Source organism: Triticum urartu, chromosome 6 (assembly GCF_003073215.2).
Source record: "Triticum urartu cultivar G1812 chromosome 6, Tu2.1, whole genome shotgun sequence".
NCBI classification, from domain to species: Eukaryota; Viridiplantae; Streptophyta; class Magnoliopsida; order Poales; family Poaceae; genus Triticum; species Triticum urartu.
Genome location: NC_053027.1, coordinates 548,575,352 through 548,587,527, shown reverse-complemented (window position 1 = coordinate 548,587,527; position 12,176 = coordinate 548,575,352). Strand labels below are relative to the sequence as shown.

The 12,176-nt window shown below is 46.2% G+C and overlaps 1 protein-coding gene and 1 pseudogene across 1 annotated transcript; one reads left to right on the top strand and one right to left on the bottom strand.

Annotated features, from left to right (window-relative positions):
• The first annotated feature begins 120 nt into the window (after window positions 1-120).
• LOC125515188 lies at window positions 121-4,501 on the top strand (annotated as a pseudogene).
• Window positions 4,502-5,226: 725 nt separating this feature from the next.
• Window positions 5,227-9,640, bottom strand: LOC125515186 (GPI transamidase component PIG-T-like). The gene is made up of 5 exons (XM_048680625.1): window positions 9,261-9,640; window positions 7,084-8,268; window positions 6,732-6,881; window positions 6,470-6,650; window positions 5,227-5,433 (listed from the first exon to the last, which is right to left on the bottom strand). Exons 1-5 carry the CDS (start codon window positions 9,495-9,497, stop codon window positions 5,264-5,266), a joined length of 1,923 nt encoding a protein of 640 aa, XP_048536582.1. The 5' UTR covers window positions 9,498-9,640; the 3' UTR covers window positions 5,227-5,263.
• Window positions 9,641-12,176: the final 2,536 nt, after the last annotated feature.

The window sequence follows — 12,176 nt, the reverse complement described above, 5'->3', positions numbered from 1 at the left end:
GCATCGGCCGCGGGGGACATGGGTGTCAAAAATCAAAGACACAAACACCGGCGTCCAGTATTGGCCAAAAATGCTAGACTTACGGAAATCCCACTACGGACGCAAGTTACAGGATTGTTTGACATGCATCACAAACTATAAAACTCGAGACTATTTTTAACTAAGACCGTGTTGAACAGCGAAGGGAGATGGCCTAGCGACCAGTGCCAATGGGAAGTCGAGGGCTTGAACGCGCCAAACGCCAATCTTCTAGAAGAATGACTGGGCGACAGCCAACAAGTGATACAGCCTACCGTGCGTAACATCTACCTCGATGACGATTTTTTTGCAGTCACATGATCCTTTACCGACTAGGAAATGGGATGAAATTGCAAAGAAAGCTTTGCTATCTAGTAAATCTAAACGATGAACAGGAACAAGGTTCCCTTTGGCCTTAGGAACATGAAGGTGATATTTCAACTGGAGATTTGTAACAGGGGTAGGAATAATAGAATGACCGACGCAATCAATTCTCATACCTGCACATGTTGCGTTGTTGACCTGGTCATTGCCACTATACTATACCTGGCCATCCCTCGGACTGGGCCGGGCCTAACCAAGCCCGAAGCAAAAAAAACAGGCTCAGGCCCGGCCCGGCCCAGACATCAGGCCTAAAAAATCAGGCCCAAACCCAGCCCATCACTGCAAAAGCCTGTCGGGCCTCAGGCCCGGGATCTTCATTAAATAGCAAATATGGCAGGCCCAAGCCCAACCCGGCACGACCTTTGGGCTCAAAACCTAGGCCCAGACCCAGCCTGCGGGCAAGACTGGGCTAGGTCGGGTCGGGTCGGGCCAGGTATACACTATACATATCCCATAGACCCATACCGTCAGCTTTTGAGCTCCCGGGTAAATATGGTCAGTGGCACCAATATCAGCAGATCAATTGGTGTTACATCTGCTTTGCTCACCTGATATGAAGGCCCCAATGAACGACGAAATCAGGTTACAGGAGAGGACAGCAACTGCAGCTTGGTACATTTGGTGAGAAAGGCGCCAACAAGTTCATGGCAAGCAGGTTCAAAAACCTAGCCGGTCTACTTAGGTGATATGTGTGATACTAAGAACTAATGTAACATGAGCAATGAAGAAGCAGATCTGAATTGACAAGAAGCAGAACAGTCTAGAAGGAGCCAACGGGTGATTTGAATGCTAAACAAAGAGGGGTAGCGATCTATTCTTCGTTTTTTTCTAAATTCCGTACGATTCGTGCTAATATTGGCATTCTCGGGTCCCTGGTTTTCTGAAACTCAACATGGATGTTTCTTTTGACATAGGAGGAGCACGAACAGTCTTGCAAGATGAGCTCATACCTGCTATGAAAGGTCATTTGGTCCCTCTTCTGGATGCCCAGATGGCTCAGGTGACCGCATTGAGACGAGACTTTAAGCTGGCCCTGTCGATTGGGTGCAATCGGATCATGATTCAATCAGATTGCTTGGATGTGATGACCACCATGTATGACGGTGGACAATCGTGAGGCCCAGCGGCGGCAGTATATGAGGACTGCTATCATATCATATGTCGACGGATTTTGTCAAAATGATCTTTGAGCACTGGCCGAGACAAGATTCTGCTAGGTCCAGCTCGGTGATCCTCCTAATTTTGTGTCTCCGGTTTTGGTGAATGGCATAAGCATGTTTGCTAGCTAATATAAGTACATATTGCTGTAAAGAAAATGATGTACAAGCTGCAATGAAAGGACAGTTAAGCATCCATAATGAAATAAAAAGATTACCCAGACGCAAGCACCTCTACAGGCAAATGCCATTTGCTACAGAAGATCAACAAAAATATAGAGATCACCGTGGTCTATAACTAGCTCAAAAGTGCTGTCAACTGTTTGACAGATAGTGAAACAGAACAGCTACTACCGAGTGCAACTTTGACTAGTAGCTTTAACCCTACTGGCGATGCAGGACTCTGCCGTTATTCCTCTGCACCCAACACCCAATCAAGATTTTGTTTTCTCAAAAAACAAGCTTCGTCAACTTTGCCTGCCGGCCTGCCTCTCATGGCGACGCACATGGAGGCCCCACATCACAAGCGATACACCAAGTTGTAACTTGTTAAGTATATCCAACATCTATAAACTATCGCGTATCCAACGGTTGAGCTTAGCCGCCCCTATAAGTATGCTTTCAACTCTGCCGTTATCATCACAGCCACGGAGTAGTTAGCAGCAAGCAAGCCGATTAACAGATCACTTTGCTCTTGCTGGTGTGTAGTGTGTGATTTGTTTGTGCAACTGATAGAGTGATCATGATGGCCATGGCGTCCACCGATCCGGCGCAGAAGCCGCACGCGGTGTGCGTCCCGTACCCTGCGCAGGGCCACATCACGCCCATGCTCAAGGTGGCCAAGCTGCTGCACGCCCGGGGCTTCCACGTCACCTTCGTCCTCACTGAGTTCAACTATGCCCGCCTCCTCCGGTCGCGCGGCACAGCCGCGTTCACCGCCTGCCCCGGCTTCGACTTCGCCGCCATCCCCGACGGCCTCCCGCCGTCCGACCCTGACGCCACCCAGGACATCCCGGCGCTCTGCCGCTCCACCATGACCACCTGCCTTCCCCACCTCAGCGCCATCCTGAACCGCCTCAACAACCCCGCCTCCGGTGTGCCGCCTGTGACATGCGGTCCTTTGCGATGGCGTCATGTCATGGGCCTACGAGGCCGCCAAGGAGATCAGCGTGCCGTGCGCCGCACTGTGGACGGCCAGCGCCTGCGGCTTCATGGCGTATAACCACTACAAGCAGCTTGTCGAGGACGGGCTCGTGCCGCTCAAGGACGAGGCGCAGCTCATGGACGGCTACCTGAACACGGTCGTCGACGGCGTGCCGGGCCTGTGCAACGGCTTCCAGCTGCGCGACTTCCCGAGCTTTATCCGGACCACGGACCGCGACGACATCATGCTCAACTTCCTCATCCGTGAGTCCGCGCGTCTGACACTGCCCGACGCCGTCATCATCAACACATTCGATGACCTCGAGAAGCCGGCGCTCGACGCCATGCAGGCCATCCTCCCGCCCGTCTACACCCTCGGCCCGCTCCTCCTCCACGTCCGCCGGCTCGTCCCCGCGGGCTCCCCTCTCGATGTCGGCGTCGGGTCCAACCTGTGGAAGGAGCAGGATGGCCTCATCGAGTGGCTCGACTCCCGGCCGCCGCGCTCCGTCGTATACGTGAACTACGGCAGCATCACCGTGATGACGAACGAGCAGCTGCTGGAGTTCGCGTGGGGGCTGGCCAACAACGGCTACCCCTTCCTGTGGAACGTCCGGCCCGACCTCGTCAAGGGCGACGCGGCGGTGCTCCCGCCGGAGTTCCAGGCCGCCATCGAGGGCCGCGTCTTCTCCCGACGTGGTGCCCGCAGGAGGTCGTGATCGAGCATGAGGCCGTTGGTGTGTTCCTCACGCACTCCGGGTGGAACTCGACGCTAGAGAGCCTCTGCGCCGGCGTGCCGATGCTGAGCTGGCCCTTCTTTGCGGAGCAGCAGACCAACTGCTGGTACAAGCGCACGGAGTGGGGTGTGGGGATGGAGATCGGCGGCGAGGTGCGGCGGGCGGAGGTGGCGACGATGATACATGAGGCCATGGAGGGCGAGAAGGGGGAGGAGATGCGCCACCGCGCCGCGGAGTGGAAGCAGAAGGCCGCGCTGGCGACGCTGCCAGGTGGCCCCTCGGAGGCCAATCTGGACGGATTAATTCATGTTCTGCAAGGCAAGACGGGTCAAGCCGGAAAGTAAGAATTGGGTGCAGAAATCACACGTTCCTGATTGTCGTGTTCTCATTCTGTCCATGTCCAGGGGGATTTTCGGTGGTTCTGAATTTGCCTAGTATTTGACGGTGTGGAGAGCTGCTCATAGTTTGTAGCGCGCGCATTGTACTGTTTTGTTTCTTATGTAAACATTAACCGTCCCATTTATCAGAATATTTGACCAGTGGTCAGAGAGCAGTGTTGCCTCCTAGCCGGCGCCGGTTCAAACTTCGGTTCGAACTCAGGTCTCACACCTTCTTAATTGCTAGTAAAAGTGTGTAATCTAAAGCTAAACAATGAACCGAAACAAGGTTCAATTTGGCCTTAGGAACATGAAGGAGATACTCAGCCTAACCTAACATCTACCAGACACATGATCCTTTACCAATTACGAAAAGGGGTGAAATTGCAAAGAAAGATTTGCTATCTAAAGCTAAACGACGAACGGAAACAAAGTTCTTTTTGGCCTTATGAACATGAAGAGGGGCATTTTCAATTGGAGATGTGTGACAAGGGTAAGAATAATAGAATGCCCAACATAAACAAATCTCATACCTGCTGGCATTGTCGAACTGGTAATATGGTCAACTTTTGAGCTCCCGGGTAATATGGTTAGTAGCACCAGTATCAGCAGATCAATTGATGATGATCTCCAAAAAAAAAGCAGATCAATTGGTGTTACATCTGCTTTGCTCACGTGATATGAAGACCCCCTATGAACGACGAAATCAGGTTACAGGAGACGGCAGCAACCGCAGGTTGGTTCATTTGGTGGGAAAGGTGCCAAAACATTCATGGCAATGTGTGGGATAGCAACTAATGCATGAACAATGAAGAAGCATATCCAAATTGAAAAGAAGGGGATTGTTCTTGTCCACTGCAAACTTTTCAGAAACTCAACATGAATGCTGCTTTTAGCAATCTTGCAAGATGAGGAAGGGCGATTCATACCTGCTATGAATGGTCAGTTGGTCCAGGTTTCTGGATGCCCAGATGGCTAAGGCGACTATTGAGACAAGGCGTTCAGGTGGCCTTGTCGATTAGGTGTAGTCGGTTGGATGTTCAGTCAGATTGCTTGGGTGTGATCGCCACCATGCATGACGGTGGATAATCATGACTCATGAGGCCCAGCGGCGGCAATATATGAGAATAGTTATCATGTGTCAATGGATTTTGTCAAAATGATCTTTGAGCACTGGCCATGAGACAAGAATCTGCTAGCTCCAGCTTGATGATCCTCCTAGTTTTGCGTCTCCAATTTTCGTGAATGCCGTAAGCACGTTTGCTGGCTAATATTTGTACATGTTATTGTAAAAAAAATGATGTGCAGGCTGCAATGAGAGGACAGTTAAGCATCCATAATGAAACAAAAAAGATGACCCCGACGCAAGCACCTCTACAGGCAGTGCCATAAGCTACAGAAGATCAACAAAAATATATCACCGTGCTCTATAACTAGCTCAAAAGTGTTCTCAACTGTTTGACAGATAGTGAAACACAACAGCTACTGCCGCAACAAGTGCAACCTTGACTAGTAGCTTTAACCCTACTGGAGATGCAGGAGAGGATTCTGACTCTGATGGGTCGACCTTGTGACCCCTTAGCCTAGCTAGCAACAGAGGAATGAGTGCAGGCTTCACGGCTGTCATAGAATTGAGATTAGTTAGAACATTGTTCAAATTTGAGAAGTCAACACTTGTAATGGCGAAATAACAACTTAGATGTGAGTATACAAGAATAAAGATCAAAGTGAGGTTGCTCGCGCATACAGAAATGTGCAAGGTCGGTACAATAAGTTTCAGTGGCATTACTGTATCAGCAAAAATCACTTTTAGTGTAGCCACCCCTATGACTATCACTCCAGTCTTAGAAGGAACTGGGTGGAAGGATCAATGCCACGACATAACTATATGAACATTGTAACTATTGGCCAGATATACTACTGTAACTCTGCAGTTTGTTCATGTCCCAGTGTAATCAGAGGAAATAGGAACAGCTGAGACCAGCAAATACAACTGCAATTAAATGGAAGAGAATAACATGCAAACTGAACTATTTCCGCTAAATCTAACCAGTCTCAGAAGAACACCTTGTTTCCGATACATGTTAACAGGGAAAAACTATTCGATTGCAGCTAGCATGCATGTAAGAAAAGAAATCAATGGTTTCTCTCTGACTCTCCGCATTGCTAGGAAGGAATGTGATTGCCATAAGCATATAAATTATTATTTTTAGTAGTTAATAGTATGAGCAATCGTAATACGCAGAATATCTCATATCTCTTTTCACATTTAAACTATAATAGTAATTTACCAATATCAGGTTTCAGTTTTGAAGGAACATAGTTATCCATGTGCCAGAACCATGACTTGGTTTCGAGATCTTATGAGTTGCAACTCTAGACTACCCCAACTTGTTTGGGATTGAAAGGCTTTGTTGTTGTTGTTGTTGCTGCTGCTGCTGTTGTTTGTAGGTTTCAGTTATAAAGGCGAAATACATGTCATTACGCCATAATGTCTACTGTCTAAATAGAGCAACTAACTTCACATTTCAGACCCAAATGAAGGGGTCATACAGTACCTCATCATGTGAACATCAAAACAATGCAAATTACTACTTGGTAACACAAGAGCTCAAGGCATCGTAAAAGAAAAGGCATGAACCAAGTACATAATTACCTGCTTTTCTCAATCTGCACTCTTCCTCACCAATTCTTCGTCTCAAAGCATTAAGTAGTGAGCCGATATAAAGAGCTAAGACAGTGCAAGTGAAGGTGATAACATTATACGGCATGCTGAAATCAGGAGTTGTCAAGGGAACAAGCAGCACTTCTGTGTAGGATTTCACAACATTATCTTCCTGCGGCATAATAATATCTTAATGAGAAAATCAAAGCAGAATATCTAAAACTCACAAGATGGTAAAAAATACTATATTTACCTTAAAATTTTCTAACAAAGGTGACACAAACATTGGGTCAATTTCAGGGTATCTTCGGCTAGAATTAAAGTCAGGAAAGCTAACCAAAGCTGATGGAATATCAAATCCTTGATTAGCGTCAGGAGGATATTCGTCTATGTGTAGGAACCCCTGAAAATATATATACTCGTTAAAATTGTCGTAAACAAACAGAAATATTTAGTTCTGCATGCATATATCATAAATGGAGAATGCACAAGGGGCGGAAAACAAAGAAAAGACATGAGCAGTAGTAAAATGCCAGGAAAAAATGTATGTCCTAAGTCCTAACCAAAAGGATGGCATATTCAGGTAACTGAGCAGTAGAGCAGACCTTGTCAAAGTCCAATATCAAGGTAGCTGATTGCATGCTGCAAGGAAATCTTAGCAGCATCTCCAGAGTTCCAGGCGAAAGTTTGTCTTCTGAAGGAGTGACATGGATCATGTCAAGTACTTCTGTTACAGCCTTGCTGCTCCCATCAATGAAAATCTGTAAGCTGTGATAGAAGACCTTAACATACCATGGAAACATCTGGAGAACTACAGCCTTTATCGAACAATCATTTGAGCTGCCAGGCAATTGCTTATGTAGATCAGTGGATAAAAATGACAGAGCAATAGACCCTCTTTCGTTTCCGCTACCCATAAGAAATCTTCTTGCATTATATGGTGCAGGGAAGCAAGACCATACGAGGGGAAGCTTCCAAGTTATGCCCACATCCAAAGGCTTATCATCATTGTAGTTACTAAGATCATATTCATACAATGAAGATGATTGAACTTCCAAGTGATCCCATTCTTTGAGCACCCTGTCTGGGGCAGTGGAAAGTTCAAAGAATTTATTACTCCAAGAAACTTCCGGTCCAGATTTGACAAGTATACCTTTCTCGATTTCTACAAATATCCTGCTGGATTTAGAAACAAGACATTTCCCCAACAATTTCCTGTTGAACAAATGTTCCATGGACCAACTGGGCTGAAGCTTTCCATCAGTAGAATGTAGCTGCGTACTCTTAGACATATTTGGTTGCAGCACAACTGTGAGCGAATGATCAAGAACAATACCACGTGTTTGGGATGATGTTAGCTTCAGCTTTTGGGAATGGTAATATCCTTTATAAATTGAAGGCCTGTACAACAAAGAGGCGATGCCAGCTTTGTCACGGCATGGAAGAAGTTTCAGCCAGGGCGTGAGATTCTCAGTGCAAACAGCTTCACGAGGCAATGCGCCATATCGGAGTTTGCCTTCATTCAATTTAAATCCCCAGCGAGGAGCAGAGAAGGCAGTGGAAGACTCCAGGAAATTGATTGATGCACAAAACATGCCTGACAATGTGTGCGTCAGGTTCTTCCATGTGGCATCAATATCGGCAAAAGGGAGGTCAAAAGTTGCCCATAGCTCAACACCAGGAGGTTTTGCATTATCTGTTGACAGTGGATCAAATCCACCCCATGTCTCATAGTTCCATCTTCCCTGTGTGAAAGATAGTTCCAATTCACTAATATGCAATTTTTGTACCTGGTTTGGACAAGGAATGGTGTTAATGATAGCTCAGGAGGACCAGAATATTTTTCAAAGGCATTAGACCACAATAAGGTAGGGAAATGGCCGAGATAGTGCATATAGCAATCAAGAGCACAATAAGATATTTTCCATTTGCTTGTCGGTTGTGTCGTATCTAAAATGTGGTGGTCTGAATTATCAGATTTGATGCAAATTGAGATGGATGTAAATTTGAACATGTGACTACGTGCTGGATGAGCAATGCCAAATATACTTTTATTAACATGCTATGTGCAGCAGTGATGGGAACAACTTGGAAACATCATAATGATATTCACTTCTGCAAAACTACTTGGATGGGGATGCAGGTTCTGTGGCCGAAAACTGTATCGAGTGATCAGGAGATGGAGGCCGCTGTGCCCAGATCACATGGAAGGCACCTGGGACGACACTATACTGAAGCTGGAGTCGAAGATGCCGGAGCAGGTGTGTCTCGGATGGCGATGAAGTGGCGGAAAGTGCAAGCTATCTTAGGTGAGCACGTAGTCCGCACTCTTCTATGCTGCTGATTTAGACTTTTAGAGTTAGCTGTTACTATCATTTTGCTATATTTCTTCTGCTGTAGGCTGAGAAATGTCCGATAATATTGGTTGGAACTGCACTAGCGGATGTTTTGCCTTAACTCTCTGAATCATCAGACGGTCAGAAACGATGCTGTAAACGCTGAGATACTGTTGTTTCATTCTCAGTAATGGAATAGGGGTCAAGGCCCTTTGGCTCTACAAACAAGACTCAACTGCTACAATGGATTCATCTACTGCAAAAACTAACAAGCAGCTGTTGAACTCAACTTTGCGTTCAGCGGAGTGACAGATTATTCAAATTAGATGGCTAAACTGGCGCTCTTATCGGCCAATCAACGCGAGCCCGGGGCAATTTTAACGACGAACCCTAAGAACCGTGGCAGCGAGAGAGGAGGGGTCTGTGTTTGAGGAGGGCGTGCGTACCAGCTGGGAGATGGCCTTCGGAAAGAGGTGGTGGTGGCGGCCGGAGGCGGCGGTGGGAGGCTTGGAGGAGCGGAAGTGGAAGTGGGCCAGCGCCTTGCGGTCGGGGAGCGGCCGCAGGAGCAGCTCCTCCGTGAACTCCTCCTCCGCCGCCGCCGCAGATGACGCCGCGGTTAGGATGAGTAGGAGGAGAAGGAGAGAGAGGACCGACAGCCGCCGTGCGGGTGACAGCGGCGACATCAACGCCGGCGCGGGGCTGGCCGTCGCCGTTTTCCCGGGCTGGGGTCGCGGCGGCGCTGGGACCACTTGCCACTTCGTCAGTTCGTCGGAGAAGCATTCGCACTTGGGCTGTATTGGACACGATGGGCAACTTGAGCTACGGCCCTGGCGTCGCCCAGCTTGGTACTTCTCAAATTTCTGAGCCCATAGCTTTGCCTTAACTAGTGATTTCGATCCTTTCTCAAAAAAATATATAGTGATTTCGGTCTAATAATGCTAAAAATAACCTAGGGATTTCGATCTTGTATGTAAAAAAGAAAGACTAGTGATTTCGATCATGTCAAGGTAGTTCTCACAAAAAAATGAAGGTCAAAATTTGAAAGGACTGAACTAACACTAATCTTTTGTTGCGAATGCCGAAATGTGTGTGTCCATACCATAAAAAATGTCGTAGATGTTAGATTTGCTAGTCGTGAGAATCTCCATATATTACTCCTATGTGACATGTATTAGTGCATTTTAAGTGGAATTTCCCACTGCATAATCGTTGCATGTTTTACTTTTTATATGAGTTCATTTTTGTTTCGGAAATTTCCCACATAGTTTAGACCCTAAGGGACAAACTTATATCAAGTATAAAATTATTATATTTGTAAGTTTCTATCGTCTAGTCCTCCATCGTCAAAATTTATGTATTGTCTTTCCTCTCTCATTCCGTTTTGATTTTTGTTCTCCTATCTCTGGTTTTTCACCGGTTTTCTATGGAACCGCGTCAGTTACCCCACCTCTTACTGACTTACCAGGTCTTTTTTTGTTTTTTAAGTGAATACATATTTGCCAACAAAGAGTTTACCAAATAAAATTATTTTTTAACACAATCACATTTATATGGCTAACTTGCTACTCATGTTTTGCAAAACATGGATAATTATCTAGTTGTTTATAATACATAGAAATTAAACCTCCAGTCTCCCCTGTGACACGAAAATATCGTTCAGTGGGACTATACATCCACTTGATGGTGGCCTAGCCTCCCATTATTAATTTTCCTAATTTTAAATGGGCCCAACCTGAGTTTTTCCACTTTAGCAAAACATCCGAGCCTAATCGCCATCGGCAAACACTTCCGAAAATGATACACTAGAAAAATTGTTTTGGTAAAGCACATCTAGATGTGCTCTAAATATTGCGCATCTAAGTCATATGTCATTGATTTTATGTGAAGATTCGCGCCGAAATTTTCTTTGTCATTTTCTTTCTCCTTTTTAGTTTTACTAGACAATTGCTCGTGGGTTGCAACAGGAGTATAAACATTCTAGTAGATTAGCTCGTGACTATTGATGCACTAAAAGCTTAGCAAGTTTTTGTATGCAATTGTCATTATTTGCCTGTCATTTTATTGTTAAGCACTTATTTGGTAAGAATTTAATGACTTATCACACAAAAAATGTGTTTTTTTGGTAAGTTAATAAAATATGAGACATTTGATTCTATTTTAGGGAGAATTGATGGGAGAAAAATCGGAGATGGAAGGAAAAAATCAAAGAGAAGAAAAGAGTAAGGCGTATATAAGGAAGATTGGACGAAAAAGAGATGAAATGTGAACCTTACATTCTTTTACGTTCTTTTTATGTAGTAGAGATTGAATTACTTAGGCTTAGGCCTTATTTGGCCGCAAGAGGAGGTGTTCCCTGGAAAGAGTTGCCCTGGGTGGAATATTCATAGCAAAACAGAAACTCAGGGGAAAACCATTTGGGAGGAGCGAATGGTGAGGAGAGCGATGCAGCAGCGAGAACGAAGCCAAGGAGAGCGGTGACAGCGTCTGCGAACAAAAGTCAGCAAGAGAGAGACGGGGAACTCATCTCAACGAATAGTTACCAGGTTTTTTCCTTCTAGGGGATTCAACAGGAGTGAGCCTAGATATTCCTGTCACGGGCCACAATCAAATTGACCAACAGAATTCCCAGGGTGAGTATATCACGTGCCTTTTCTTTCCGGGGATTGGACGGGGATCCCGGAGTTTTCTCTGTGCACCAAACGAGCCCTCAGTGAAATGAACACTTCCAAGCAACTGCATAAGGATTATTACGTCTCATCGTTTTTTTTTCGAATCATGATGGGCATGACATACAACATTCCTAACAGTTACCCGCAAGAAAAAAACACATTGCCCATGGCCATGCCAAGGCGTCAGGGCTCAGGGGAGCGCGGAGGCAGGGGGCTGGCAGCCACAGCCCACCACGCACTGCGGTCTCGTCGGAAAGCAAGGCTCTCCCGCTACATGCGAACAACAGTAGCACAGATTATTCGGGCAGCTAGGCGAAGGGATCTCCGGGCATTTTTTTTTTTGCGGCGAAATGAGAACTTTATTCAATCATCTCTAGCTCCTGCATGATCAGCCATAACGCTAATCATGAGAAAACTAGGAGGGGAGTCCATCCAACAGCTGATAACCCCTAATGTGCAAGCAAACTTGGCACAAAGGAGGGCTGGAGCATTGGCTTTTCTTGAAACAAATTGAATAACAAAAGACTGAAAAGATAAAGCTAGTCCTTCTATCTCCAATAGAACTGGCGTTATCGTCGAGCGCGAAAAAGTGCCAGAAACCCACAGATCAACTACCTCCTTGCAGTCAACCTCCATAACCACTCGCATGAAGGGATCTCCGGGCATATGCACATTTGTATCTTGCTGCCATCC